At 50.4% G+C, this 25381-nt stretch overlaps 2 protein-coding genes across 3 annotated transcripts in view; both read left to right on the top strand.

Annotated features, from left to right (window-relative positions):
* Nucleotides 1–25381, top strand: part of CAPN5 (calpain 5) — a 42578-nt gene that overhangs the window by 14239 nt on the left and 2958 nt on the right. For both annotated transcript variants that reach the window (XM_027466475.3, XM_072032906.1), the window contains exons 3-12: nt 8302–8433; nt 17011–17219; nt 17940–18132; nt 18651–18844; nt 19738–19815; nt 20567–20762; nt 21581–21703; nt 22177–22373; nt 22711–22832; nt 25233–25369. In XM_027466475.3, the coding sequence (XP_027322276.1) occupies nt 8302–8433; nt 17011–17219; nt 17940–18132; nt 18651–18844; nt 19738–19815; nt 20567–20762; nt 21581–21703; nt 22177–22373; nt 22711–22832; nt 25233–25369 (1581 nt within the window). The remainder of the gene's footprint in view (nt 1–8301; nt 8434–17010; nt 17220–17939; nt 18133–18650; nt 18845–19737; nt 19816–20566; nt 20763–21580; nt 21704–22176; nt 22374–22710; nt 22833–25232; nt 25370–25381) is intronic.
* OMP (olfactory marker protein) lies at nt 11298–12206 on the top strand. Its single transcript, XM_072032907.1, has one exon. It carries the CDS (start codon nt 11432–11434, stop codon nt 12077–12079), a length of 648 nt encoding a protein of 215 aa, XP_071889008.1. The 5' UTR covers nt 11298–11431; the 3' UTR covers nt 12080–12206.

Below are 25381 nucleotides of genomic sequence, written 5' to 3'. Positions count from 1 at the left end.
AATCAGGCTTTGGCTTCGGACATCTTCCAGCACAGAAATTAGCCAGAATTGCTAATTGCTCGAGTGTGGCAGGGAAAGGGAAGGTGTGCCGGGAAGGGGATCCCAAAGAGCTCTGATTTTGTGCAGCCATGTGAAAATGGGACCGGCTGCTCATCACTGAGCCAAAGCTGATGTTGGAGCTGGCTGGGACAGCATCAGGGGTTCCTTTTGTTCCTTTTATTTTTTTTAATTTTTGGCAGAAAACTTGGCTGTTGTGATAGAAATCTAACTTTTTTTTTAGGGGTTTGGGCTGAGCACAGAGACCAGTGCTTACAGCTCTTCCTCCCCCTGCTCTGAAGGCGAGGGAGGTGTCTGTAATTCGGGCACGTGGTGCCTGATCCTCAGGCTCTGAGCTCTTCACTCCCCATTTGAGACACGGATGCTGCAGTGCAGCACAGGAGCAGCAGTTTGTCTGTGAACCAAGTGAGATAACCCAAGTTTTTGGGAGCCAGGGAAAGCACCAGCCTCTGCTCCCTGGTCACAGACATCGGGATATGTGGGAATGGCACAGAGCTGCGCCAGGGGAGGCTCAGCCTGGACATCAGAAGTTTCTTTACCATGAGGGTGCTCAGGCACTGGCACAGGCTCTTGCTAAATGGCAATATTGTCTGAGTGCAGGCAAATTTGGAGGAGAAAAGCTGAGAGTCAGGTTAGTTTGGGGGGGCTCAGGTGTTTTGGGAAGGGTGACGTGCAGCTGGAGCTCGAGCAGCAGCAGGGCCGTGGCATTTTCACTCCTGCTTTGGCACTGGGGAGAGATGCTCTCATTCACAGTCCTTTCTATTATGTTTTGCTTCCAGTCAGACAAGAGAAATCTTGTTTTGTAAAGTAGGAAATAACCATTTTTTTCAGTAGCTTCTGCTGTGTCAGCCTGGCGTATATCTTGCCTGATTTTGGGTATAGTTTTAGCCATTGTCTCCTGAATTCAGTGCTCCTGTGTTTGGATGAGGAGGAGATGCTGCAGGAGGGAAGAGCATCGCTCAGATCCCCCTTCTTCCCTGCGTTATCAAGTACTTAGCTCCTTTCTGCTGCTGGGTGAGGGTTGCACAACCCATCCCTGCGGGCTTTTCCTGAAATGGGAAAGGAGTCAATGAACGAATTCACTAAAAGCAGGAGCAGCCGCAAGTTTCTGCATTAAAAGGTCTTTCCACCGGTGCACAGCACAGGCTGGGAAGCTGGCAAAAGCACAAGGGTGCTGATATGGAGGAATCCAGGGGTTAAATTCTTGCATTGCTTCTCTCCAAGAGCTCACCCGAAGCAGTGGCTTGGGGTGCATGGAGGCCACTAAAGGCCAATGCTCAGAGTACGAACCTTTTAGCCCCCTGTATCCCTCTTGGTCCCTCTCCATCCAAAAATACTATCCCCAGGTACTGGTGCTCAAAGGACGTCTCTGCTCAGCTTTCTGCTGCTTTATGGTCTGCCTCATTCGGTTTTGGTCCTGCCCGAAGGAGGCTGGGGATGCTCACTGCCACCAGACGGGTGAAGGCACCGTCTCCTCTCGCTGGGAGTCTGTCTGTCTGCAGCCCATCACGGGAGCCGGAGTCCTTCCAGATCTTTGCCTTTCCCAGCTTAGGGATTTATGAGCTGCTCTCCTGTTCATTTATCTGCTGCGGGTTGTAAAGCCAGGAGCTGCTTGCCAGTCTGGTTGCTCCACGCCAGCAAAAGGTTTGGTCACCTTTTAATGCGCTCTCTGCACTTCCCTCATTTATTTTTTATTTTTTTTGTAAGCTTTAAGTCAGCGCCGTTCACTGACTCCGCCGAGGCAGGCTGAGATCATTTCTGCTGTTATTTATGATGAAGAGCTCTCAGTTCTCTCCGAACTCGATGCTGACCCTGGACCCGTTCCAGCAGATCTCACCACATCCTCCCGTGGTGCCGGGCTCTGCACAAACGCTCTCCCCCTCTTCGCCCCCCTGCTAAGCTGCCCGGCTCGATAAGAAAGCAGCCAGCGAGTCTGCTCCTTCCTCAGCCTCAGAAGGACGCGGTCATAAATGCAAAACCGATGGTAAAATCAGTAGATTAGATTCATCGCCTGCATTTTAATGCAATTGCATGTCTGCAGAAGCTAGACGTTATCACAGCTGCGATGGAGAAGAGGACGGTAGCAGAGGGTGGCACGGAAAGGAGCCCTGGGCATCTGCTGCCCTCTCTGGGCTCCCTGCGAGGAAATGGTGCAAATCCTCGCGGATTTGGCTCTGGGGAGCGCAAAAGGCACGCTCGGTCCGTGGAGCAGGTACAGAGCTGGCTGTGCCCTGGGTAATCCCAAGCTTTTTATCTCGATGCAAGCTCAGAGGTGCTGGTGAGCCATGGGAGACGGGGACCTTGTTTGCTGAGCTCTCGAGGCCTCATCCAGCCTGGTTTCTGGGGATTTGGGGCAGCAAAAGGCAGGTGGCTCTCCTTGCAAGAGGACAGGGAGCTTTTCTGGGGAGGTTTTGTAGCTAAATACCGTCCTGGAGCACCAGGGCGTAGAGGAGCATGACAGTTCCCACCCAGCCTGCCTCCGCCAGCATCACGAGCCCTTCCAGGCGGTAGCTTCGGTGCTGATGCCAATTCATCTCCCCTCCGTCCTCCTCCCAGCTTCCATCCATGCATGAAACTCCTCAAATTACCAGCCCTCGGTGCCTTGCAGGCGGCTGATAAGGCAGCTTCAGAGCTGGATGCCAGAGTTCATCTCGATCGTGCGTTTCCCAAGCCAGGCAGATGCTAAGGGGGGAGCAAAGCCACTCGGCACCGATGCTGTGCTCTGACGGCAACCCTTGCCCCATTGCTGTCCTCCTCGAGGGTAATTCCTTGCTCACAGCCTCTCCACGAGCTGCTGCTGCTCCTCTGAGCATCCTCGGAGGGGATGGGGCTTCAGGGGGCTCCATCTCCAGGTCCTGCTGACCGTTTCACTGAAGCCCTTGCAAAGCGGCTTGGTGCTGAATAGCGCAGAAGGAAAATCAAACCCTGGGTGCGGCAAAACTGACATCAGCTGCTGCTGCAAGCGATTAAAGAGAGAAACAAATACAAGGAAGCATGGGTGGGAGGATGAAACCCCGCAGCTGGAGCAGAGAAGGAGCCAGGGGGACCTGCAGACGATGTGCTGGCCGAATTTCTGCCCGGCAAGAGGTCACGGGACTTCCTCGAATTAACTTCCCACTGAGCTAAAGCAGAGCCGCTTCCTCTGGGCACCAGCCAGATTTATTTAAAGCACTTCCAGGAGAGGAAAACGCACCACAGCTCAGGGTCGCTGGCTGGAAAGACCAGCCCCAACCTCTGGGTTTGAACCTGTGAGTGTGAGAGGTGGGTTGGCTTCAGCAGCCACCCCCTGGGTCTTGCGTGTGCTGAGAAAATCGTGCTTCTGCATTTCTGTCCTGTTTTAATTCATGGAAACCCTGTAAAGCACCTGTGGTCGGTGCAGAGGGATACCTAAGCCCGTAAAGAAGCAGGTACAAACCCTCTCTCCATCATCTCTCCTGCTTGCCTTGCTCAGTGTACCCTGGACTCTTGGATCCAGGAGCATCGAGGGGTTGACCAGGGATGAATTAAAGCATCTGTCTCTGTCAACACCCCAGGGCAAGGGCTTGTCCTTCCCTTGCTGCCAAAGGACTGACGCCGTCTGAATGATTTGTGCAGAGGATCGAGGTCTCCAAGTCGTCCCTTTTTAAAATAAAGCCCCGGCACAATTTGGCAGTAAGTGGCACGGCACCGTTTCTCCTCTGGTACACATTATTTATCGCAGAGACTCTGCAAACGCTGCCCCAGAGCCCTGCAGGGATTAAAACAGTGAAATATCCAGTGCAGGGAAGCTTGGTTGGGTGGATATTTTGTCCCAGGGAAAGGTACCAAGCTCAAGGAAATCCTTTAGACCTGTGTGAAACACTGTCAAAGGAGGGATGGACTGCTTGGGATGGAGCTGCCCATCCCAAGTGCCCATCCTTCCCCACCTGGCGCGCTGCCACGTGCAGTTTTGGAGCTTGGTGCCTTATTTCTGCCAAACAAGGCATCTCACATCTTCCATATTTCTGGTTTTTTTTTGGCAAGGAGCCCCCATTTGGTGGTGCGTTCCTCCCCATTCCCCTTCCAGAAGGAAAAGCATGCAAAAATCTTAACAGAGAGTGATCACGGATGCTTATAGCCCTGCTGTGCCTTGGTGCAAACACCACCAACGGAGTTACACCAGAATTACTGGTAGAAAATGTAAACAACCAGAATTACTGGTGGAAAATGTCAACAGAGTGCTTCATGATGGGAGAAACCAGCTAAAAGTCAAACCACAGGCGTGTTCAGCTCGTTTACAGCCCATGTAAACCCCGGCGTGAGGCTGGGTGGAGGCTCACCCATCACCAGGAGGGCTTGGCCAAGGTCTTGGAGCTGCTGGTGGCTTCGAAGTCTCACCTGGAAATGCTTTGGGTTGTCTGCGCTGGGAATACCGAGCAGCTCGGGAGGAAAACCCTGGTGTCGCTGAGGGGAGATGAGGTTTGCTGGGGTTTGGCAGCCCTGTGAACTCTGCTGGTTTCATGACCTGGCTGTGGCCTCGCAGGAAAGTCTCTGCTGAGTCACTCGGGTCATTAAACACGGTCTGTGCTTCTGGAGGATGGCTTTCACACGGGGCAGGTTTCTGTGTTTGCAAAGCTACACCCAGAGGATGAATAACCAGAATAGGTGTGGGCTAGAAATCACTTCTTTAAATAGCTTCAACTCGCGATAACCTCCTCCGTCGTCATCGCCCCGGTTAGTGATTCATTTGGACTGTGGTGGGATCAAGCCCTGCTCTTGGATCAAGGTCTTGTAAAAATGACGCAGCCACAAACCATGGGGCAGTTCCTAGCCCCGGGATGGTGTGGGAGGTGTCCCTGCTGAAATATAACTAAGAGGTTTTGATTTGAGATACCCACGGCGGAGGTAATTTTCCTTTGCAGCTTTGGGTTTGCTCTTTTTCCATCTCTTGGCTCTTAAGATAATTAAAATAAAAAACTACGTGATTTAGGTTTCTAAATCGTGTTTTAGAGGATGGGCTTTCAGTGAGAGCCTACAGCTGGGATTCAGGCAGGACAGGGTTGGGCAGACAACATGTGCCCAACAAGAATTATGTCCCTTGGAGGCAGAAACGGTGCCGCTGAGCTCATGGCCACACCAGCTCGTCCCAGGATTTCACAACAGCTTTGGAACAAGTGGGCCTTTTTGGATCATTTTTCCCCAAATCTTGGGTTTTCTCACAGTAAAGTTCTCTTGAATTGCTTCCTCCCTCCCACCAGCGTGTCCTCCACGGACAAAAAATGTTCTGGGACTTGAAACCAACAGGGACCCAGAGGGATCTTGGCAGGGATGGGATCAGAGGATGCTGCACTTGTTTCAATCTCCTTCCCATCACCGAGCTCCATCTCTATCTGCTCCCAGGAGGGGCAGCACGCTCACAGCGCATCGCATCGCTCTGCATCTCCCTGCTTCAACAGAGATCTCCTTGCTGCCTTTGTACTTTGGATCCTGAGAAAAAACAAACACCGGGGAGCCCCACCAGGCTGTTAAGCCTGCAAACTGACCTTTAGCTCCCGTTTGAAACCCTTTCTGTTGCCAGAACAGAAGGCTCGGAGCAGAGGTGCACAGGCAGAGTCGTGGGGCTGGCGGGGCGCATGGTGTTCTGGTGCCTCCCTTGGCAAGCACGTCCCTGTTTGCTGCAGGTGCTCCCCTCGTGTGGGGTGGGGGCTGATAACAAATACGTACAGGTTGGGACACTCCCAGGGGATTAGGGATGTCTGACTGAAGCGGTAAAAACCGCCCCAGAACAATTTTATGGGGTGTAAATATTGCCAGCCAAGCCTACCCTGCGGTGCGCCTGAAGCTGAACCATTGAGAAAATGATAATCCCTACGAAAACACAGGCTCGTGGGGCTCTAAAGTCAACCCATTCCCTTTCCTGGTGCCAGTCTTGTTAAAATCAGTCACTGCCCTCTTGCAAAATCACATCCCAGGACGGGTACCCAAAGGGAACCAAAAGGACCTCGGTGTCAGCTGCCTGCTGTGCCGGGATGGCTGCGGGAGCGACACTCGTGGCACAAGGTCCCTTTGGTTCCCCATCACCCGGGAGGGGAAAGCACAGCCACACTAATAGATTATCCTGCTGATTTTGCAGGTCTGAGTGAAAGCATTGTTCCCGACACAGCCAGCCTCCCTCACCCCGGCCCTGCAATGCAATTAGGCTGCTCCTTGCAAAATCTCGTTAGCAGAAACCCATCCTGGCGCGCAGCAGATGTTGCATCTCACGTGGTTGTCATCCCCTCCTCCCATTTTTTTTTTTTTTTTCCCTCCCTGCAGCTGGCTTGACATGCTCCAGACCCCCAGTGAGCCTAAAGCTCAGAAATCTGCAGCAGGAAGCATTTATGATAAGACAGTCGCCAATTATAAAACCAATTAGAGGGCAATTTGCTCACTGCCGCCCTTTTTGTGGGGTTGGGCTAGCTGGAGACAGGAATTACATTTTCTGGTTTAATTGCAGCCAGAAAGAAAACGCCTGTTTTGGGGGAAATAGCACTAAAAGGGAGAGCAGAGGAAAAAACCACATGCTTTTTGGTGGGAGGCAACATTACACCACCAAATGCAAGATAAGTGCAATGATCTGGATTTTTTTCTCCCCCCCTAATGGATTTCAGTCCCCAGGGTGCGCGTGGGGGTGTGCTGCCCTGTTTTTTTTCAGGGTCCCCATGCTGGGAGGGTGACTTGACACCGTGTTTGCTTTTGGGAGAAGCCCCAGCCTGTGTAAATGTTATTCTTCACCTGTTTTCTGCCTCCTGCGAGGAAGGGAGGAGATGAAAGCGAGGTGGTGACCTTCTGTGGCCACAGCATCCCTGCCCCTCTCCTCCCTGTGCACACACAAACGCCAGGCCCTGTAATTCCACCTATCTGTAGGACAAGCCCTTTATCTCTTTCCACTCCATTGGCAGGAACAGGGAAGCAAAGTTCAATGCCTGCCCTGTTTTTTGTTTTTTTTTTGTTTTTTTTTTGACCCAGTTCCTGCTGGTCCCCATGAGTCAAGGGCTACATGGGCACGACCAACCAGGGCCGTGTGTTGTGAGTGGGACCTCAGCAGCTTCTCTGGGGACCGAAAAACCCAGGTGAATTAATGCTGGGAAGCTCCGGTTTGAGGGATTTGGGAAACCTCAGGAGGTTTTTCAGGGAGGCTGACCCGTGGATGAGTCTTTTCATTTGCCATCTCTTGCCTGGCGATGGGGAAATCACCGCTAGCTGGCAGCTCTGCTCCTGAGGGAGAGCATCCAACACCCTCTACCCCCTTCTCACGTCTGCCAAGCAGCCTCTTTTCCCCCAATTTCGTGTTCTCCCCACCCACACAACACCAAACGACCCCCTTTTTGTACACCACGGATTCACCCAAGGGTGGGGAGAGCAGCCATGGTCCTCAGCCGTGGTGCCTCTGCCCCCTGAGGACCACTGAGAGCTGATCCCAGACACCCCCACCACCATCAGGCAGGGCAGAGGCATTTCCTGCTGCTTCCTCGGTGGTATAATACAAGATAACTCCTCTTAATCCTGATATTAAACACCAGCACTCCTCTCCCACCTCTCTCTGCATTCAGGGATGCTGAAAAACGGAACACAAGTGCCTCTTGGTTATTGCCTCCCTCTAGTGCTTATCCCAACCTCCTGCAACTCTGCAGCCTGGAGGGAACCAGCCCTTGGGCGTGATCCTGCCCAGTTTGTGTCCAGAGTTATTTTTCATAGATTTTATCTTAAAAAATAGAGTTATTTTTTAAGGTGTGCAGTGCTGGCTGGGGCCCATGGCTGAGCCCACCGTCTGTGTTGAGCTTTTTTTGGGTGAACTGCTTGGGTCAGGCATTGTAATTCTTCCTCTAAGTGCATGGCTCTTCCCTAGTCCTGCTGGAGTTCATTTTTGGGTGGATCCCCAAGCCCCAATGTTTGAAACCGTGGCTGTGGGTGATGCTCTCAGCTCCCGGTGCCTTCCACCAGAAAGTCCCCGGAGCAAAGTGAGAGGGGAAGAAGCTCAGACATCGGCCGCTGAAGGGTTTGCAGGAACAACAAGCGGCCTTACAGGAGGAGATGGGTCACTAGGGCTGCAATGATGTGAAAAAGTACAATTTTCTGGATAATTATAGCAGAAATGTGCTGATGCTGGAGCAGAACAACCACCCCAGGGAGGGGATCTGGTGCTGCGCCCGTGTCCTGCGGAAAGCACGAGGTCCTCTGCCAGGCATCCTTGCTCCATATTACCCCATTTCCTCATTTCCCCCATGTTTTTCTCCTTTCCTGCAGGAAATCTGCGACGATCCCCGTCTCTTCGTGGATGGGATCAGCTCCCATGACTTACACCAGGGCCAGGTTGGGAACTGCTGGTTCGTGGCCGCCTGCTCCTCCCTGGCGTCCCGCGAGTCTCTGTGGCAGAAGGTAAGAGGTGCCCCACGCCGGGGGAAAGCTGGTCTGAAACACCCTCGTGTTGTGTTTGCCCGGCTTAAAAACTGCATTTTCAGGAACTCCTCAGGCCCTGAAAAGCCATTCAGGTGAAAAAATTATCCAAAAAGAGTATTTTTCAAGGGGGAATTCAGTGGTCATGACCGCAGCCACGTCACACTTGAGCCAAACGCGTGGCCGGTTTATCCATCACTAAGAGAGAATCGAGCCCCATCCTGCCCTTCCAGATCCTAAATCTGACCCTCTCCGCTCCAGAATAACCTAAAAATAAATAAATACATAAATCAGGAGGTGCACAGGCTTGGCCAGCCTGTGCTCATTTCCACCACGTCTTCTGTGGCAGAAGTAAATCCTATGAAAGGGAAATCAAACATAGCCCTCAGCCCCTGGTACAGGTGAGTCTCATCCTAGCACAAGAGACCAGCAAGTTGCAAGCCCCTTTTTCTAGATTTTACAGGAAAAAAAAGCCCTATAGGGTTTGCAGGGTCACCTACAACCTCCTACTGCAACAGACCCAAAGGTTTTGCCTCCACCTCGTGCATCAGCTCTGCTGCTGCAGGTGGCTTTTGTGAGCTCCGCCTTGGGAATTTGTTGCAGAATCCCTGTTTTCTGTTAAAACCAAGTCTTTCCTGTACGTGGGAAGAGGATGGTGTGAGGCCTTGTTTGGGTTGTTCCTCCCCAGGGCAGGCTGGCCTCCCTGCTCACCATTCACCTCCAGCCCTGGAGGTGCCAACCAAACAGGAGCCAGGTCCCTTCGGACGCCTCATTATTTCAGTTTGCCGGCAGCACTGCTCTTCCTCCCTTGGCAATTTTGCTGTGGGTGTTTGTGACTTCTCATTTTCCATGCCCTTAACCCTCAGAGGCTCTTCTTTACCTGCCGCCTTGCATCCCGCTCTCTTTCAGAAAGGTTTGTTTTCCAGCAAAAACAAAACTGCCATCCTCTCCCCGAGCCCAGGGTTGTTCACTTTGCTGTGGCCTTCACTACAGGGCTCTGGTTTTGGTTACTTCTGAATTAGTTAGGGCCCTCACTCACCCTTTGCAAGGTGCTTTAAGAGCTCATGATGAGCATTGCCCTGCAAGGAGCGAGTGTGGCTAGAAACTGCAGGAGCAGCAACTTTTAGAGCACAACGGGAGAAGTCAAGTGCACAGATTAAACCCTTTAGCCAAACGCTAAATTCTCCAGCTGTCATTAGACACCAAAATATTTCTGGTTCGGAGTTCAAGGGGAGTTGAAAGATGCTGATGTAGGTGTTAATATCACTGAAAAATCAGTGCAGGTCTCCCACTGCTCCTAGAAAATGTAATCCTGATTTACACCAGGACGTAACTTGCTCCGTGTGTCCCTTGCTTCACTGCACGCAGTGAAACTCTTCCTCCCAACGTGAGCAAGTGCAGGGAGGGAGGATTTCTTCCAGGGAACAGGACAAGCCAACACATCCCGATGATTACCAAGAGATGATTTTATTCACCCACGTCACTCCAATTCTCCCTCCGTGTCCCTCCTCCCCATCAAGCCCATGCTGTTTGAGTCACTGGGTGGGACTTAGGGGCTGGAAGTGAATTGCGAGCAGTTTTCTAATTTCCTGAGCCTTGGCTGCCTCTACATGGTTTTGGACATCATCCATGGTCTTTCAGAGACATCTAGCTCTTCTGAAAATAAATCAAAGCAGAGGGATAGGAACCAGACGAAGCGATTTGGACACCCTACATCTCCACCAGCTTGCCTGCTCTCCTGCTCCTTTCCCATATATTTCCAGGGCAGTTTTGGATCTGGGGGTAAAAGATGCAACAAACCGAGGACCACGAGGCACTGCCATACGCACCTCAGCTCAGAAAGGCCTCCAGGGTTACCTGAAGGCATTTTTAACTTGTAAAACCCAAGGGTTGGTTCGAAAGCTGGTGCTGAAGGTGTTTTACAGCTCGTAAACAAGTGAGGCAAAAGCTCAGAGGGCAGCAAGAAGGGGCTGGTTTCCTCAGACCTCTCTTTTGCCCCTTCAAATAGTAATCCTTAGCTTCCTTGCCTCAGTTCTCAGGGTCTTAAGGAGTGATAGGGGACTGGTGAGTACAAGACAAATCCCAGGAAAATGTCCCACCTTGGGCTCTTGGTGCCTGGGGTTTGTCTGGCCAAGGGCAACTTCTGATGGTCTTTTTGGGGAACTTCTTCTGGAAGTTGAATTATGTGACATAGCCCAAGTGGTGGCAGTGCCTTTCGTAAAAATAGTTTAGAAAAGCTCTTTCCTGGAGTTCATTTAACACAGCTTGAGCTCCCAAAGGGCCCTGCAAACACATCCCGTGATCCCGTGGCAGAAGCCAACTCAAGTCACAAATAGGATGGGAAGAACCAAAGGATGCGGCACCATAAATTGTTCCCTCTGAAGCTTTGTGCTGAAACCCTGGACTCTCTGAGAATCTAAACCAGTGATTTTACCCCAAAGATACCACCTCACGCTTGCAGTCTCTTTGGGATCCACAGCTTCTTGGAGACACCCTGCAACGAGAAACACGTTCCCCAGAACCCCTCTTCATCCCATCCTCTGCCTGGAGGACCCACCAGCAGAGACAGATCCGAGCGCAATCATAGGGCACACCTCAAGAGCACGAGCTATAGCACGGGAAATAGAAATATTTATTATTTTCCCTTTATGAGAAATAAAGGGGAAAAGGAAATATCTCCAGCATCTCACGGTCTGACGCTGATTTAACCATCAAGTCTTGCTTTGAGCAGAGGGTTGGACCAGACCCCTCCAGAGGCTCTACACCCTGGATTATCCCATAAATCAGTCTTCTGAAAGAAAGCCACAGCCACCGAGCCCTGCAGGATGGTTGCCCTGGCTGTGCACCTTCGTTTAGGGCTAACGAGCCCTGCTCCAGCTTGCTGGAGCGGTTGTCAGGGAGGTTGCCAGGGAGGCTGACATCAGACGTCCCTTCCCTATAGATTATCGCGCACAGCGGCACCATCGGTTCCTGCTGGAAGATGGGAGGGCACCCAGAGGAAGCCCCCGAGGGCATTTTGCGTCACCAGCCTGGGTTGCCTAGCACCGCTGGGACCGTGGAGAAGGGCCACCAGATTTTTTTTCCCCCCTGCGTGTCCTATCTGGGAGCCAAACGGTGCCGGGGACGGAGCAGAGGAGCCACGGAGGAGATGGCAGAAGAAGCCGGAGAGCTCAAGGTGCCCTTCGTCCACGATGACCAGCTCACCCGCTGCATGCGACTGAGGGTCCAGAGCCTGCAGCAGAAAAAAGGCAGGCCCCAGGACGGCGAGAAGCTGCTGCAGCCCAACGAGCACGTCTACCGGGTGGATTTCCTCCGGCAGCACAACCTGCGCTTCCTCCGCTGGGACATCCAGCTGGAGAAATGTGGGAAGGTGACGGTGACCGGCACCTCCCAGCACTGGACTCCCGATCTCACCCACCTCATGAACCGGCAGCTGCTGGAGCCCGTGGGCATCTTCTGGAAGAAGCCAGGGGCCGAGGAAGTGGAGTGCAACGAGGCCGATGCCCAGGAGTTTGGGGAGCGGCTGGTGGAGTTGGCCAGGATCCGCAAGGTGATGTATTTCCTCCTCGCTTTCACCGACGGCCTTGAACCTGCTCAGCTGAAGGGCTCCATCGTTTTTAAAGCCTGACTCCCTTTTGCCCGGCCCTCCTTGCTCCAGCTATGCTTCTGTCTTTGTTTATTTTATTTCTTCCATTCAGTTTTTCGTTGCTTTTACGGGGTTCTTCATTGAAGGATGGCGTCACAAAAAAAAAGCGGAGAACAGCGTGGTGCTTGGGGAGCCCCTCACCCCTGAGAAACATTCCCAAAATGTGCTCCCGCCTGTCTGAGCGATGGGGAAGAGGGAGGATGAGCCATGCTGTATTTGCCTAAGTGAACTCAGCTGGGATTCACCAAGCCTGACTGGCAGGGCTTGGAAATATTTGGCTCCCTAACCTCTCCAACCGTGGCACCTGGATACAAAAAGCCTGATGGAAAAATGAGAACCTGCCACGCTACGAACCTGGAGAGAGCCCTGGCTTCCAGTTTCCACCCCAACCATCCAAAAGAGGGGGCTTGTTGGAGATGGAGCACTTCTTGGAAGGATGCTGAGTGCTGGCAGTGGCTGTGGCTGCTCAATGTCTCCAAAGACCGGTCCTGTGGAGGCTCACTGTGCCGTCAAGCCCAAGAGGGGAGGTGGGATTCAGCTTGTTGCCCACCTTGTGCTGCCTGGGGATTTTTGGAAACGGGAAGGGTTGGAGCAGGAATTTGTGTGCAGAGCCGGGCAAGCGAGCCAGCAGCTCAGAGCAGGCTGTAGGTCTGAGCCAGCGGGGAGTCGCCTGCAGCAAAGCCAATTTGTGCATCGTTGTGGCCTCAAAACACCCAGGAATATATTTATCCTCGAGCATCTATGGAGAGCAGCGAGGCTGCAGAGCGCTTCACAGACCACAAATTAGGAACCTGCTGCTGCTGTCCTCCAAAGGCAGATATCTCCTCCTCCTCTCTCCGAATGCCAAGGCAGGGACTGGTGCCTGGGTGGTGGTGGGAGCAGAGCAGGTAGAGAGTACCTCTGGAAATTTAGGAGCAGGAGATGTGCCTGGCTTGTCCCGTGACTGTGAATGAACTGCTAAGTTTGGACATCCTTTTTTCCTTCCACCAGAAAGCGGAGGATACTTTGGTGGAGCTTCTAGAGATGAAAATGTGCTTTGAAAAAGTGTTATTATGATTGTTCTGGCAGTTTTTGCTAGCATTGCACCCAAATGTGAGTGAGCACTCCTTAAGGTCTGGACGGAAATTTTCCTGGTGTATATAAGGAGAGGGCAGTGATGGGAAAGCCAGGATGAGAAGGCTTCATACCCATGCCCTACTGATTTGTGGGGGCCATCCCAGAAAGAGGCCAAGCTCTTCTTCTGAGCCCCCCAGCCCAATGATAGCATATTAAATGGTAGGCACCAGCTGTGTCAGACAGAGAGGGGAAGGCAAACGGGAAGATTTCAGCAAGCTACTTGCTGGAGAAATGGTGGGAGCTTTGAGTCTCTCCTGCAGACAAAGTTCAGCAATCACTGGATCCCACAACCACACCATGGGCTCTGCTGGAGGAGCTGATATTACTTTTTAAACCCCCAAAATACTGGACCCAAAGACAAGAGGTAAAAGGGGATCCATCTCTGCTTGCCGATTGCATGGACAAACTGCAAGCCAAACCCAGTTTTTGGGGTCCCAGAAGACCTTCTTACAGGAGACCCCTCCTTGTACATCCCAGAGCAGAGCTCCTGTCTGCAAACCACATCAGACCCAATAACAGGACTCACTGCCAACCTCCAAAAGGGTTTTTGCATGCCAGGTCTCAAAACATGCCATTGCTACGTTGCTGGTTGCTTGGGTAGAGATCCTGCAGCAGGTCCCTTGCTTGGTATTGATGTACCAGAGTAAATAAAAGCCTAGTCAACAGGGTTCCCCACAAGGACTGAGGCTGTGTGTGTTTTCTTCATGCCCTTCTTGGTAGCGGTCCCAGTCCTGCGTGCAGCAAAGCAGAACTCATACCAATGTCCAGCTTACTGTTGGTATTTCTGAGCACCTTTTGTCTTGTGAAAAGAACTTTTACCTTTTTCTTTCTTTGAGCATTAATGGAGCATTTTTGTGGTCGGTCTCTGGAAGGGTTTGAAGCTGGGCAGAGGAGGAGAAATGCTCCTCGGGTGGATCTCACCTTTCTGCCTGAGCTGGGGGTGGGAGGTGAGTGGGGCACTCTGATTTCTCTCTCCCATAGGGCAGATGATCCACGTTATAACACTCACTGAAACTCACCCCACACAGTTTCAGCAGCCCATAAAGGCTTTCAGGTACTCCACTCCGTCCCATCTCCTAGGGGAATTTCGTCTCAGTTTGTTCAGCACAGCAGGGACCCTCCCTCCCCTTCCTCAGCTGGCAAATTCCCAGCAGAAGAGCCCCTGCTTGGAGGAGTCAGCATCTACAAATTCCTCTTCTAGTCACAGATGTCTCTCCAGGGTCACAGGTGCCTTTTCTTTTAATTAGCCACTCCTAAGAAAAATAAGAAAAACCCTAAACCGGCATAGGGAAATGTTACAAATTGGAATCTGGTATTTCTGGGTCCCCAATTTACCTGTCTCTGTGCCCTTTCCCTGTAAATTTATCCTACAAAAGTGTCACAGCTCCAGATTTTGGGAGCCCCTAAGCAAAAAGCAGCACAGTTGTGAATGAGATGTCATCTTCAGTGCCTCAACACAACTCAGGTTGAGACCACAACTCAGCAGGACCCCAGGGTGGGTGGTCCAGGCCGTGCTCCCCAGAGTCCTCTGAAAAAGGATGGAGATATCTGGGGTGATATCTGCCCTACCGTGCCAGTCCATGGCCACAGACACCTGTGTTAGTGGGTGGAGGAGATGGAGGGACCCCCGTTGTCCTTCTGGTCAATGTAAAAACTGCAACCATGGTGCAACCACAGCTCCTGATGCCACCAGCAGCAGAGGATGCTCTCCGCACTGTCCCCAGATGAAGGTGGAGGAGGACAGTGGGGGACCAGCATCTCCTGCCACCGCTGATGGCAGTGCCAGCCCTCAGAACCATCCAGCTGGAAGCGGCAGCTACCAGCTTTGGCTCGGTAGCTGCCTTTAATCAATGCTGTAATCATTTCTAAGCCCACATTAATAGCGAGTTGATTAGCACAATGGTCCTCTATGACAATTCATTAGCATGAGCACCAGTCAGGAGGGAATCGATGGGGACTGATGGTCTGACCTTCCCTGGCAGCATCCCAGGGGGAGTCTGGGGCATCTTTTATTAGCACTCCTAGAAAACACCAAACCCTCCAAAAGCGGCTCTTTTTCATGGCTCTGTCTGCTCCGCTTCTATTGATCCAGACCACTCAAGAGTGCCAGTGAGCTCAGGGAGCTGATGGCATCGTTAATATTTCAATTGTCTTTAATTCCGAGAAGCAATAAAAGGCCTGGGCTGGATCATTTCTGGTATTTAAGGAGCTGGGGGGGTTGTCCAGAGAGAGGGCTCTCTGCAGTGCTAGAGCTTTGTGGCAGCAACCACCAAAAAGCACAAGGCTCCAGCAGCTGGACTAGGGCCAAGGACTGGTGCTGGGGTCACACCATGGCCCAGGTCTTCCTAAAGAGCCTCTTCCCATAGCTGTGTCCCGTCCTGTCCCACCCCAACACTTACAGCTTGTCCCTACAGGATAGGCAGTGATTATTTAGGTATGCTGGAGCACACTCTGGTCATTATTGTCCCCATGGGCACAATGGGGCTTTTCCTCTCTTAGGTCACGACACTTGGGAAGCAGTTAAGTTAGGGGTTGGACCCGACGATCTCTTGAGGTCCCTTCCAACCCCTACAATCCTGTGATTCAAGTCAAGAAGTGAAGGAGTGGACAGTCAGTCACACCTGCATCAGTCATTACTTGTTAATTTTCAACCCCATTAATTGCACAGGGCCTTACAGCTCACCCTGGCCATGACGTAGGACCACGTTATCTTCACCGTCACCGAAAACTCTTTGTCGTGTACCCCTGTTCTGTTTCTAAACAAAACACATTTCTTCTGAGAAGTAGCAGCTGTGCATGGCTGTATCCATTTCTGGCCCAGCTTTTGGGTGGATTTTTCATCTGATGGTGCTCACAGACATGTAAGACTGTGGCCATTACCCATCACTTTTGGTTTGTCCCACTGACAGTGCCAATAGCCGTGACACCAAACCTGTACTACCTCAACCCCTCAACTGCTTCAGTATTTCTGTCACCTCAGTTCATCTTTTCCTCCTTTCATCAAGCCATCTCCCTGTGCTTGCTTGGTTGACGATGGCAGCTCTTGCCAGGGATGAATGGGGACCCAACAGTGGTGGGGATCTCGTTTTCTCCCACTTTTCTTTAGTAGAGCAGAGGTACAAAGAGTGATGCTCCCTGTTCATTACCACCCAGTAGATGAGTACAATACTTGCTTTGGAGACAGTCCAATCACACCAGAATCAAGAAAGAGGACCAAAGAAGAATTTTAACAGTACCCTTCTGACACTAAAATTCACAAAAATTCAGTCATAAGAATAGCCATCAATGAGATCATGCCAGTCCATGTTCTAGAGGCATTTGGATAATGTCCTCAATAGTATGCTTTAACTTTTAGGTAGCCCTAAAGTGGCCAGGCAGTTGGACTTGATGATCTTTGTAGGTCCCTTCCAACTGATCTGTTCAATTCTATTGTAAAAACTTTCCCAAGAACAGACATCCCGAGTCAGATCAAGGACAAAAAAAGGGTTGCTGTTCCAAAAGCCTGTCTGCAGCAGTAGATGGCAGCAGATTTCCAGGGTAAAATGATAAGAACAATGTCAAGGAGAGGTATAACAGAAACAGCTGTGAGAGATCCTTAGCTGCAAATCTAGTCTGCCTTGGAAGAGCCAGGCCCAGAATCTCGCCCGGATGGGCTGTAAGCAAGCCCACCTCCCTCATAGTCTTCTTTATCTTTGATACAGTCTTCATTAGGTATGGGATGGGAACTAAACCTAGCAAAAAATGGGAATAACCTGGGTGCACGTCTCCTCTTTGTCTCTTCCCCATGCTGAATGAAGGTCATCCCAGACTGGAAGGAGCAGGAGTGGAACCCTGAGAAACCGGAGAGCTACGCAGGGATATTCCACTTCCAATTCTGGCGCTTCGGGCAGTGGCTGGACGTGGTGATAGATGACCGCCTGCCCACGCTCCACAACCAGCTCATCTACTGCCACTCCAACTCCAGGAATGAGTTCTGGTGCGCCTTGGTGGAGAAAGCTTATGCCAAGTAGGTACCTGGGAAGTTGCAGGGCAAACTGGGACCTGCACACCATGGTTTTCCTCTCAGTTCATTCATCACTTGGCTTATACCAGTGGAAAATGGTTCTAGTGACAAAATGTTGTGGGCTCCACGGGTGTCTGATGCCAACTAGGAGTTGTAGGTGGTTATTTCTGAGTTTGGTTCATTAGTTAACAAAGTGTCAGATGTGGCGATGTGATTTTTCCTTCTTCCATATGAAGGTTAATCTTTTCTTCAAGGGGATGCATCCGTTTTTAGATCAGAAGCAGACCAAAGGCTGTTAGGGCATTATTTGTGATCATGGTCTCCACATCCAACCTGGAACTTAACAATTTGAGGTTGCTTTAGCCTCAAATGGAACAGATATCTTGTCAAAACAGCAGCTTTCCTGGAGAAGAGTGGGTCATCTCTCAGGTAGACAGAAATTGGAAGAAAAACCCTCCACTAGCCTTGATTTACCCTCAGATCAAAATATCCTCCAGCTCCACTTTGATTAAATAACACCTATCCCCAGGATTTCAAAAGCACTGCAAACAGCACAGATCCTGTTCTTTTTCATCCATTTCTTCTTTATTTTTTTTTTTTTTTTGCTACCTCCACCTACTGAAAGATTTCCTACAAATTTCTGTTCTTCACACTGCCTCTAGAATTGTCCTAGGTCTCTCAAAATGCCAGTGCTGTTGTTCCATTCCTGTCACCCTCTTTCAGGCTGTCAGGCTGTTATGAGGCCCTGGATGGAGGCAACACAGCAGATGCCCTGGTAGACTTTACTGGTGGGGTCTCTGAACCGATTGACCTGACCGAAGGGGACTACATCACCGATGAAGCCAAGCGAAACCTCCTGTTTGAGCGTGTGTTGAAGGTGCACAACCGGGGAGGCCTCATCAGCTGCTCCATCAAAGTAAGCAACATTGCCTGCATGGTCATGTTCTCATGGGAATAGGCATTTTAGGGTGCTGTTTGTCTTACCCTGATGGAGACATCTAAATTAGATCAGAAAAATTGTGGCCAAGGGGTCCTACTTTTTCCTGTAGATGACAAAGAGACTCAAAACTGGATCCAACTGTATGTAGTCCTCATTGCTATGTCCAAGAGCCCAGGTTTATCCCATTACCATTTAAATACTTACCATTAAATTACCATTGAAATACTTCAAATTTAAGATTCACTTCCAGGAAAAAAAAAAAAAAGCATTTTGTTGTCTGTGTGCAGACTTCTCCACAAACACTGGGTGCCAGTTGTCCCAATATAACCAGTAAGATGAGCTTTATTGGTTGACATCAAGGGAGCTCCGAAACCTCATGCTACGAGTGAAGACAAGAAAGGATCTAGTACCTAACACAACATCTGATACTTCTGCAGAGGCAATTATCTCTCTCCCTGAGCGTTGATGTCTTCTCCTTGTGTCCCCCTGCCCAGGCCACATCGGCGGCTGACATGGAGGCCCGCCTGGCCTGCGGGCTGGTGAAGGGCCACGCGTACGCGGTGACAGACGTGAGGAAGGTCCGCCTGGGCCACGGATTGCTCTCCTTCTTCAAGTCGGAGAAGCTGGACATGATCCGCATGCGGAACCCATGGGGTGAACGGGAGTGGAACGGCCCTTGGAGTGACACGTGAGTGGGACAGGCAGCAGTAGCACCTTTTTTGTTGGTAGAAGCTGGGTTAGAGTAGGCCCTGAGGCATGAGACAATTTGGCTATATCTACACCCATAATATCGTACAAGCAGCTGTGGGATGCTGCTTCAACCAGTGTCCTAAACCTACTATTTCAATGGGGTGGTGGTATTTTTTGCCCTGGGGTCCCTGAAGAGCACAAGAGGAGGGTGGATGAGCTTGGCAGACCTTCTCATTGAGGCTCCGATGGGTGTTGTGATGAAATCATTGGCATTTTCACTCTTGTTAAGGATGGTTTTACCTCACCTTTCCGCTCCCAGTCTTGTTCCAGCCAAACTAACACCCAGTGGTCAGTCTACTGACTGCTGTGTTGTCTGGGGATGGGATGGGATGGGATGGGATGGGATGGGATGGGATGGGATGGGATGGGATGGGATGGGATGGGATGGGATGGATAACTAAGGTTTGGTGTAACCCAAGGCTGTGTTTGGTGTTATCCATTTTGTTATCCTTTTTTTTTTTTTTTTTTTTTTTTTTTTTTTTTTGTTATCCAAAGTCTCACCCAGCTGGATTTAGCTCCACTGGTCAGGAAGGAAGTAAAAGTTTAGGACCATGATTCAGTGGGTGACATTGGTAGTAGGGTGATGTTTGGACCAGATGATCTTAGAGGTCTTCTCCAACCCTAATGATTCTGTGATTCTCCACTTCTCCAAGCCATCCTGCATTCCCCCCACATCTGGGAGACAAGCTAACCAGAGCAGTATGGGGACTGGTTGAATGGCTGGAGCTTTATATATGTTTCGTTCCCCCTAGATCCTTCTGAGGCCAAGTAGCCCTTTGAATTCCTGTGTCCCCTTGCCCTCACAGTAATGATTCTGCTCTCTCCCCACAGCTCTGAGGAGTGGCAGAAAGTGAGCAAAAGTGAAAGAGAGAAGATGGGGATGACAGTGGAAGACGATGGAGAGTTCTGGTGAGTCCCTCCTGGGGTTGCTGCCATAGGTTGTGCTCACAGAGTCCTCCCACTCCGTGAAGCATCTGAGTCACAGAATCTTAAAATCATAGAAGAGGCCACCCCCCAGCTCCCCACCCCTTCCTTTCAGGCAGTTGCAGAGAGCAATAAGCTCTGCCCTGAGCCTCCTCTTCTCCAGCCCAAAGCCCCCCAGGTCCCTCAGCCGCTCCTCACAGGACTTGTGTCCCAGGCCCTTCCCCAGCTTCGGAGCCCTTCTCTGGCCATGCTCCAGGGCCTCGATGTCCTTCTGGGAGTGAGGGGCGCAAAGCTGAACACAATTTCCATTTTCATGCAACCAGTCATCCAGAGCAAAAAGCCTTCCAAGCCACAGGATCTTTAGTGGGACCTCCTGATTACCCCATGGGTATTAGCTTTGAGCAGCTGTGACCATGCTGGTTCCAAACAATTTCAGTAGGGTACTCTAAACTTGTTGAACATAACAGTCTCACCAGATACACATTTCAATACCACATGTATCCATCCATGGAGGAAGAACTGCTCTGCTTCCACCGCTCCAAAACATGTAATTCCTCTGTGTGAACCAAAGAACTGTTTGCTGTGTGCATGGGGAAAGGTATCTCCATCTCTTTGTTGGTGTCAGCCATCCGAGGCTACCCACACACACTCTCTAACAGGTGATCAGGAAACTCCCTGCAGCACACTGCTGAGGGGAACAAAGCAGCATAACCCAGCTCTGCCCTTTCTGACTTAGGATGACCTTCGAAGACTTCTGCAAATACTTCACGGACATCATCAAGTGCCGTCTCATCAACACATCCTACCTCAGCATCCATAAGACCTGGGAGGAGGCAGTGCTCCGTGGGGCGTGGACCAGAAGTGAAGACCCCTTGAAGAACCGCAGCGGAGGCTGTATCAACCACAAGAACACCTTTTTGCAGAACCCCCAAGTGAGTCATGTTCCCTAGGACCTTCTGGAGCCTTCACACATGCTTCCAAGGGTTGAAAGGTCCTACAGGGACCTAAAGGGCCAAAACAGCTGCCAGACCTTTATGATTTAATGTGCTCATGACCTTTCTGGGGCTGAGACTCCTGGGCACAGTACGATCAGCATCCAGGCCAACTCTTTTAACCTTATCCCTCTTAATAGGGAAGCTACATCCAAGGGATTGGCACAAACCACCAGCAAACTGTGCCACAGGGTAGTGGTGGCAGCTGATGCCAGTTAAACAAGGCCAGGAACCTTTTCCAACTGTTTGGATGCCTGAATGATCAAATCCCATTTTCTTTCCTCAAACCTTGGCACTGTTAAATTTTCTCAGACAGATGCAGTCTATATGGCCACTTTCTTCTAACTGGGCTTTCAGAAAAGTCTCTGCTGTGTGGTTAATCTCCTGGAATAAGCTTTTCTGTCCTGCTCTGAACTGGGATTCTTAGTAACATGAGACTTTTTTTTTAAGTCCTTCATCTAACACAAAGATAAAGGATGCTCTTGTCCATTGCAGGAGCTGTCATCAAGGATGTGAGAGAGTTTTTTTCAGCTCCCAGCTCTTTATTAGCCTTTCTTTTAGGTCTCTGTGAACATAATTCCTGCTTCCATGCATCGTATGAGGACTTGTGGCAGACTGCAAGGGATGAAATGCTCTGGTATAAGACTTCATCGTGACACCTTGGATTCTGCTGAACAATTCAAAGATGGGCTTACCCCCACCCATGCCCGGTGCTTCTGTCTTAGTGTCCTTCCTCACCTTCCTCTCTTTGCTTCCAGTATGTGTTTGATGTGAAGAAAGCAGAAGATGAAGTGCTGATCTCCATCCAGCAGAAGCCAAAAAGGACCAGTCGCAAAGAAGGCAAAGGAGAGAACTTGGCCATAGGCTTTGATATCCATAAGGTAGACCATGAATCCTACATGTTAACCCAAATCCTCTCAGTAAATTTGTTAGTAGCTGAGTGCTACCCTAGTGTTGCATGGGCACTGGTATTGTGTTTAATCATTACTCTGTGTACCTCCATGGGTGTCCTCAGCACAGCCTGCCCCCCTCCAGTGATGGTGAGAGACTTTAGAAGTGAGGTGTGACAGCACGGAAAGGTTCTCCATGCTAAAGGCAATGGTTAGTCTGTCACCTCTGAATGCTGAAATTTGCCAGACTGATCCTCTTGGAAGGATCTTGGCTTGATGGGCCTCCAGTGTTAAGCTGGAATGAACAAGAATGAGTTCATGAGCCACCAGAGCTGTGAAAGCCACATCAAAGCCTACTTTCCATCCAGTTATTTGACTTCATTTTGCCGTTTCTTGCTGTCTGCCCCTCGGTTGGACACCGGGATGTTTTCCCTGCTGACTGTCCCACTGTGATCTCTGCCCAGGTGGAGCTGAACAGGAACTACCGCATGCACACCCTGCAGCAGAAGGTGGCCAGCTCCATCTACATCAACTCCCGCAGCGTCTTCCTGAGAACGGATCTGAAGGAAGGCCGCTACGTTATCATCCCTACCACGTTTGACCCTGGGCACGAGGGCGAGTTCCTCCTCAGGGTTTTCACAGATGTGCCTTCAGATTGCCGGTAAGGAGCAGCGACGGGGAGGAACTGGCAATTTGGAGAGAGCCTTGTGCTTTTTACGGCAGGAATTGGCCAAAGCCTTGCCCAGAGCTGCTGCTTGGTTTCCTTCCAATGGTGGCCAACAGACAGGGCATCTTTACTGCTCTCTTTACAGAGAAGTTCCCACTCTGCTTCTAAGCATGACTTGGGAGAGCTTCTCAACCCTGGGATGAGAGGGAGGTCAGAGTAGAGAGCAGAGTGGATGGTTCATAGTCCTTCCATCCTGCTAGAGACAACTCCTTGGCTTTGCCATCAGGTGAGGCTGGGCACGTCTCAAAGGCTACACATTTCTCCCCAACAGAGAGCTGACACTGGATGAGCCACCACACACCTGCTGGAGTGGGATGTGCGGCTACCCACAGGTGGTGTCCCAGATCCACGTCCTTGCTGCAGCTGGGCTCAGGAACCAGGATTCCCAAGGAGGTAATGGCCTTTCTCTGCCTGTCGTGTAGTCCCAGAGCAGCTGGGAGGTGGTGGTGTCAGGGGGAGAAGACACAGGTGGCTTCACCAGGTGGGAGGTAGCTGGGATGTATGATATGGCTAAATATCCATATGGGATACATGATCCTCACATCATTTTTCAATGAAATTGTCTGGTTTGGATGCCAGAGGAAGAGAAAGTCCGTGGAGAACCTCCATGGAGAATCAATCTCACTTCTTACTGTCAACATGATCTGGGAGCTGTTTTATTTAAGCTGTTGGCTAGGATTCTTGGGAGAGCTTCCCAAAAACAAGCCCTTGGCGGTGGTTCTGTAATCTTCCAGGCTTTCCTCCTGAGTACAAGCAGTTGTAAAAGTCAGGAATCATGTTTAAAGACCTGTTAGTAGGAAGAACAGAGAAGGAATGGTACAGGCTGATGTTTTGGGGGAGTCTTCACCTCATTTATCACATGACACAGAGGAAGTCTTCCTATAAAAGTGTTCAGGGAGGGAATTTTACCCAAAGTAGGTTGTTTTTTTTCTCAGTTTACTTGCAGTGTGCCTGTAGCAATGCAGGGAAATCTGCAGCCAAACACTCCTGAGCTGTTCACAGAAAAAAAGAGTCCTTCAGACATGGGTATAAGCAGATTATGGAGCCATAAAATTTTTTTTTCAGCAAGATGCCCCTGGGAATGGCTTTTCCCAGCTGTCTTCCAGCTGCTCAGCTCCCACCGCCAGCAGCCGGCTGGTTTGGTGATTTCCAGTGCAATGATACCTCTCCCAACTCCCAGCCCAGTCCTTTTTACACTGCTTTGGAAACAGTGATTTAGAGACTGGAATTTGGCTCCAGCTATGATGGAATACAAGGATTTTATGAGATGTCCCAAAAGCAAGGTCAGTTTGGGAAAACAGCTGTGAAATCAAGCAGCTGTGTCCTACCAGGGGAGCCGGGACCTTGCAAACAGAAAAAAGGTGAAGAGGTGGTCTGGCAGTCGAAGAGGTGACTCTTAAATCCCTGGCCTTCAGTAGGGGCTGGTTTGTTTCTCCTCATTCCCTTGGACAAGAAAACACGTTCACCTGGTCTATGTTTCCATCATAGTCACTAAAGCCCATGGTGAGAAAATGCATCTGGTAGCTAAATTTCCACAGCAGTAACTCAATCTCTACTGAAATTCCCAGAACCTGCACTGGTTTCAGAAGGGAAAAGTGTTGTCTGATGAGGGACTCTTCCTTTCTCCTAGAAGCTCAGGCTGTGAGCTGGTAGTCTCTGAACTTGGTAACTCCTCTCCCCATCTTTGTAACCTGCTTGTTCCCCACAAGTGCCGTGTTCCAGCTGGGATATTGCCATAACTTTCCTTTCCCACTGACCTGGTACACATCCTTCATGAATCTCTCTCCTGGCTTCCCACCCACCAGTTTAATCTCCTCTGGATCCCACTCATTTTCCCTGTTTTCCCCTCAGTGCCCAATTTTTCTCTTCCCCATGTCTCTTGCTACCACCCACGATCTTTCCTTTTTTTGTCATTTTGATCTTTTCCCTGAATTCTTGCTTACAACCAATATCCAAGAGCTGTCTTCACCATTTTAAAAACCTTTTAAATATATTTCCATCCTGAGGCTCCTCATTCTGTCACTGGTTCCCCATCAGTGCCCAGATCCTTCTTGGATCTCATAGCCTAGCACATCTTGGCACGTAATTTTGGCCCAGCTTTGTGCTGTCTCTCATCAACTTGATCACCCAGCGTTTTTCTTACTCCAGCATTAGTTCTTATCCTGAAAGGCATTTGAGTCTCATTCGATCTGGGAGGAATTTAAGATGTGCCAATGATTTGTGCACAGAGGTGAAAAACATATGCCCTGCTGAGCTAGCTAGTCCTCACCTTAAATTAACACCAAGCCTGGTTCCAGAGTTAATGAGCTGCAGTGGGAGAAAATGTTTTTTTTGCAGACATTTTTGGTTCTTCTTGGTGTCTCCTTCCACAAAACAAGATCTGTGAGCCCAGCTCTCTTCTCCATGGCTTTATTTCCACCTACCTTCAGCAAATCCTTTAAGGGAGACGTATGCATGACAGTGTCTTCCATGAAAGGTTAATCCCAAAGGCAAGGAGCATTCAGAGTGAGGAAGGAGGGCTTCAGTAGAATATGGGATCACGGAAGAGGTGGCCACATCACAGCAGTCTGTCACCATCCCCTTGGGTGACCAACCTAACAGGGGAAACCCCAAGCCCAGCAGCAGAGCTTCATTGACATCATATTTGGAGATATCCAAAGGATATCCATCTCCTCTGGTGGGGTGTGGAAGAAAATTGCTGCATGCAGTCCCTGGGAAAGGTCTCTGAGAAAAGGCAGGAGATACAAAAAAATAATAAAAATAAAAAGGATTAATTCCCTTTTCTCTCACCAGGAGCTGACCCTTACGTGATCATAAAGTGCGAAGGGCAAAAGGTTCGCTCCCCGGTGAAGAAGGACACGGTGTCTCCAGAGTTTGATGTGAAAGGCCTCTTCTACCGCAAGAAGCCAGGACAACCCATCATAGTTCAGGTACCAGCAAAC

Source organism: Anas platyrhynchos, chromosome 1 (assembly GCF_047663525.1).
Source record: "Anas platyrhynchos isolate ZD024472 breed Pekin duck chromosome 1, IASCAAS_PekinDuck_T2T, whole genome shotgun sequence".
In the NCBI taxonomy this organism is placed as follows: domain Eukaryota; kingdom Metazoa; phylum Chordata; class Aves; order Anseriformes; family Anatidae; genus Anas; species Anas platyrhynchos.
Note: the sequence above shows the minus strand (reverse complement) of the source record. Positions and strands in the feature narration are given on the sequence as shown.

Excerpts from the sequence above, each read along its gene's own strand:
- OMP (XM_072032907.1), top strand. The coding sequence starts at position 11,432 with ATGGGAGGGCACCCAGAGGAAGCCCCCGAGGGCATTTTGCGTCACCAG.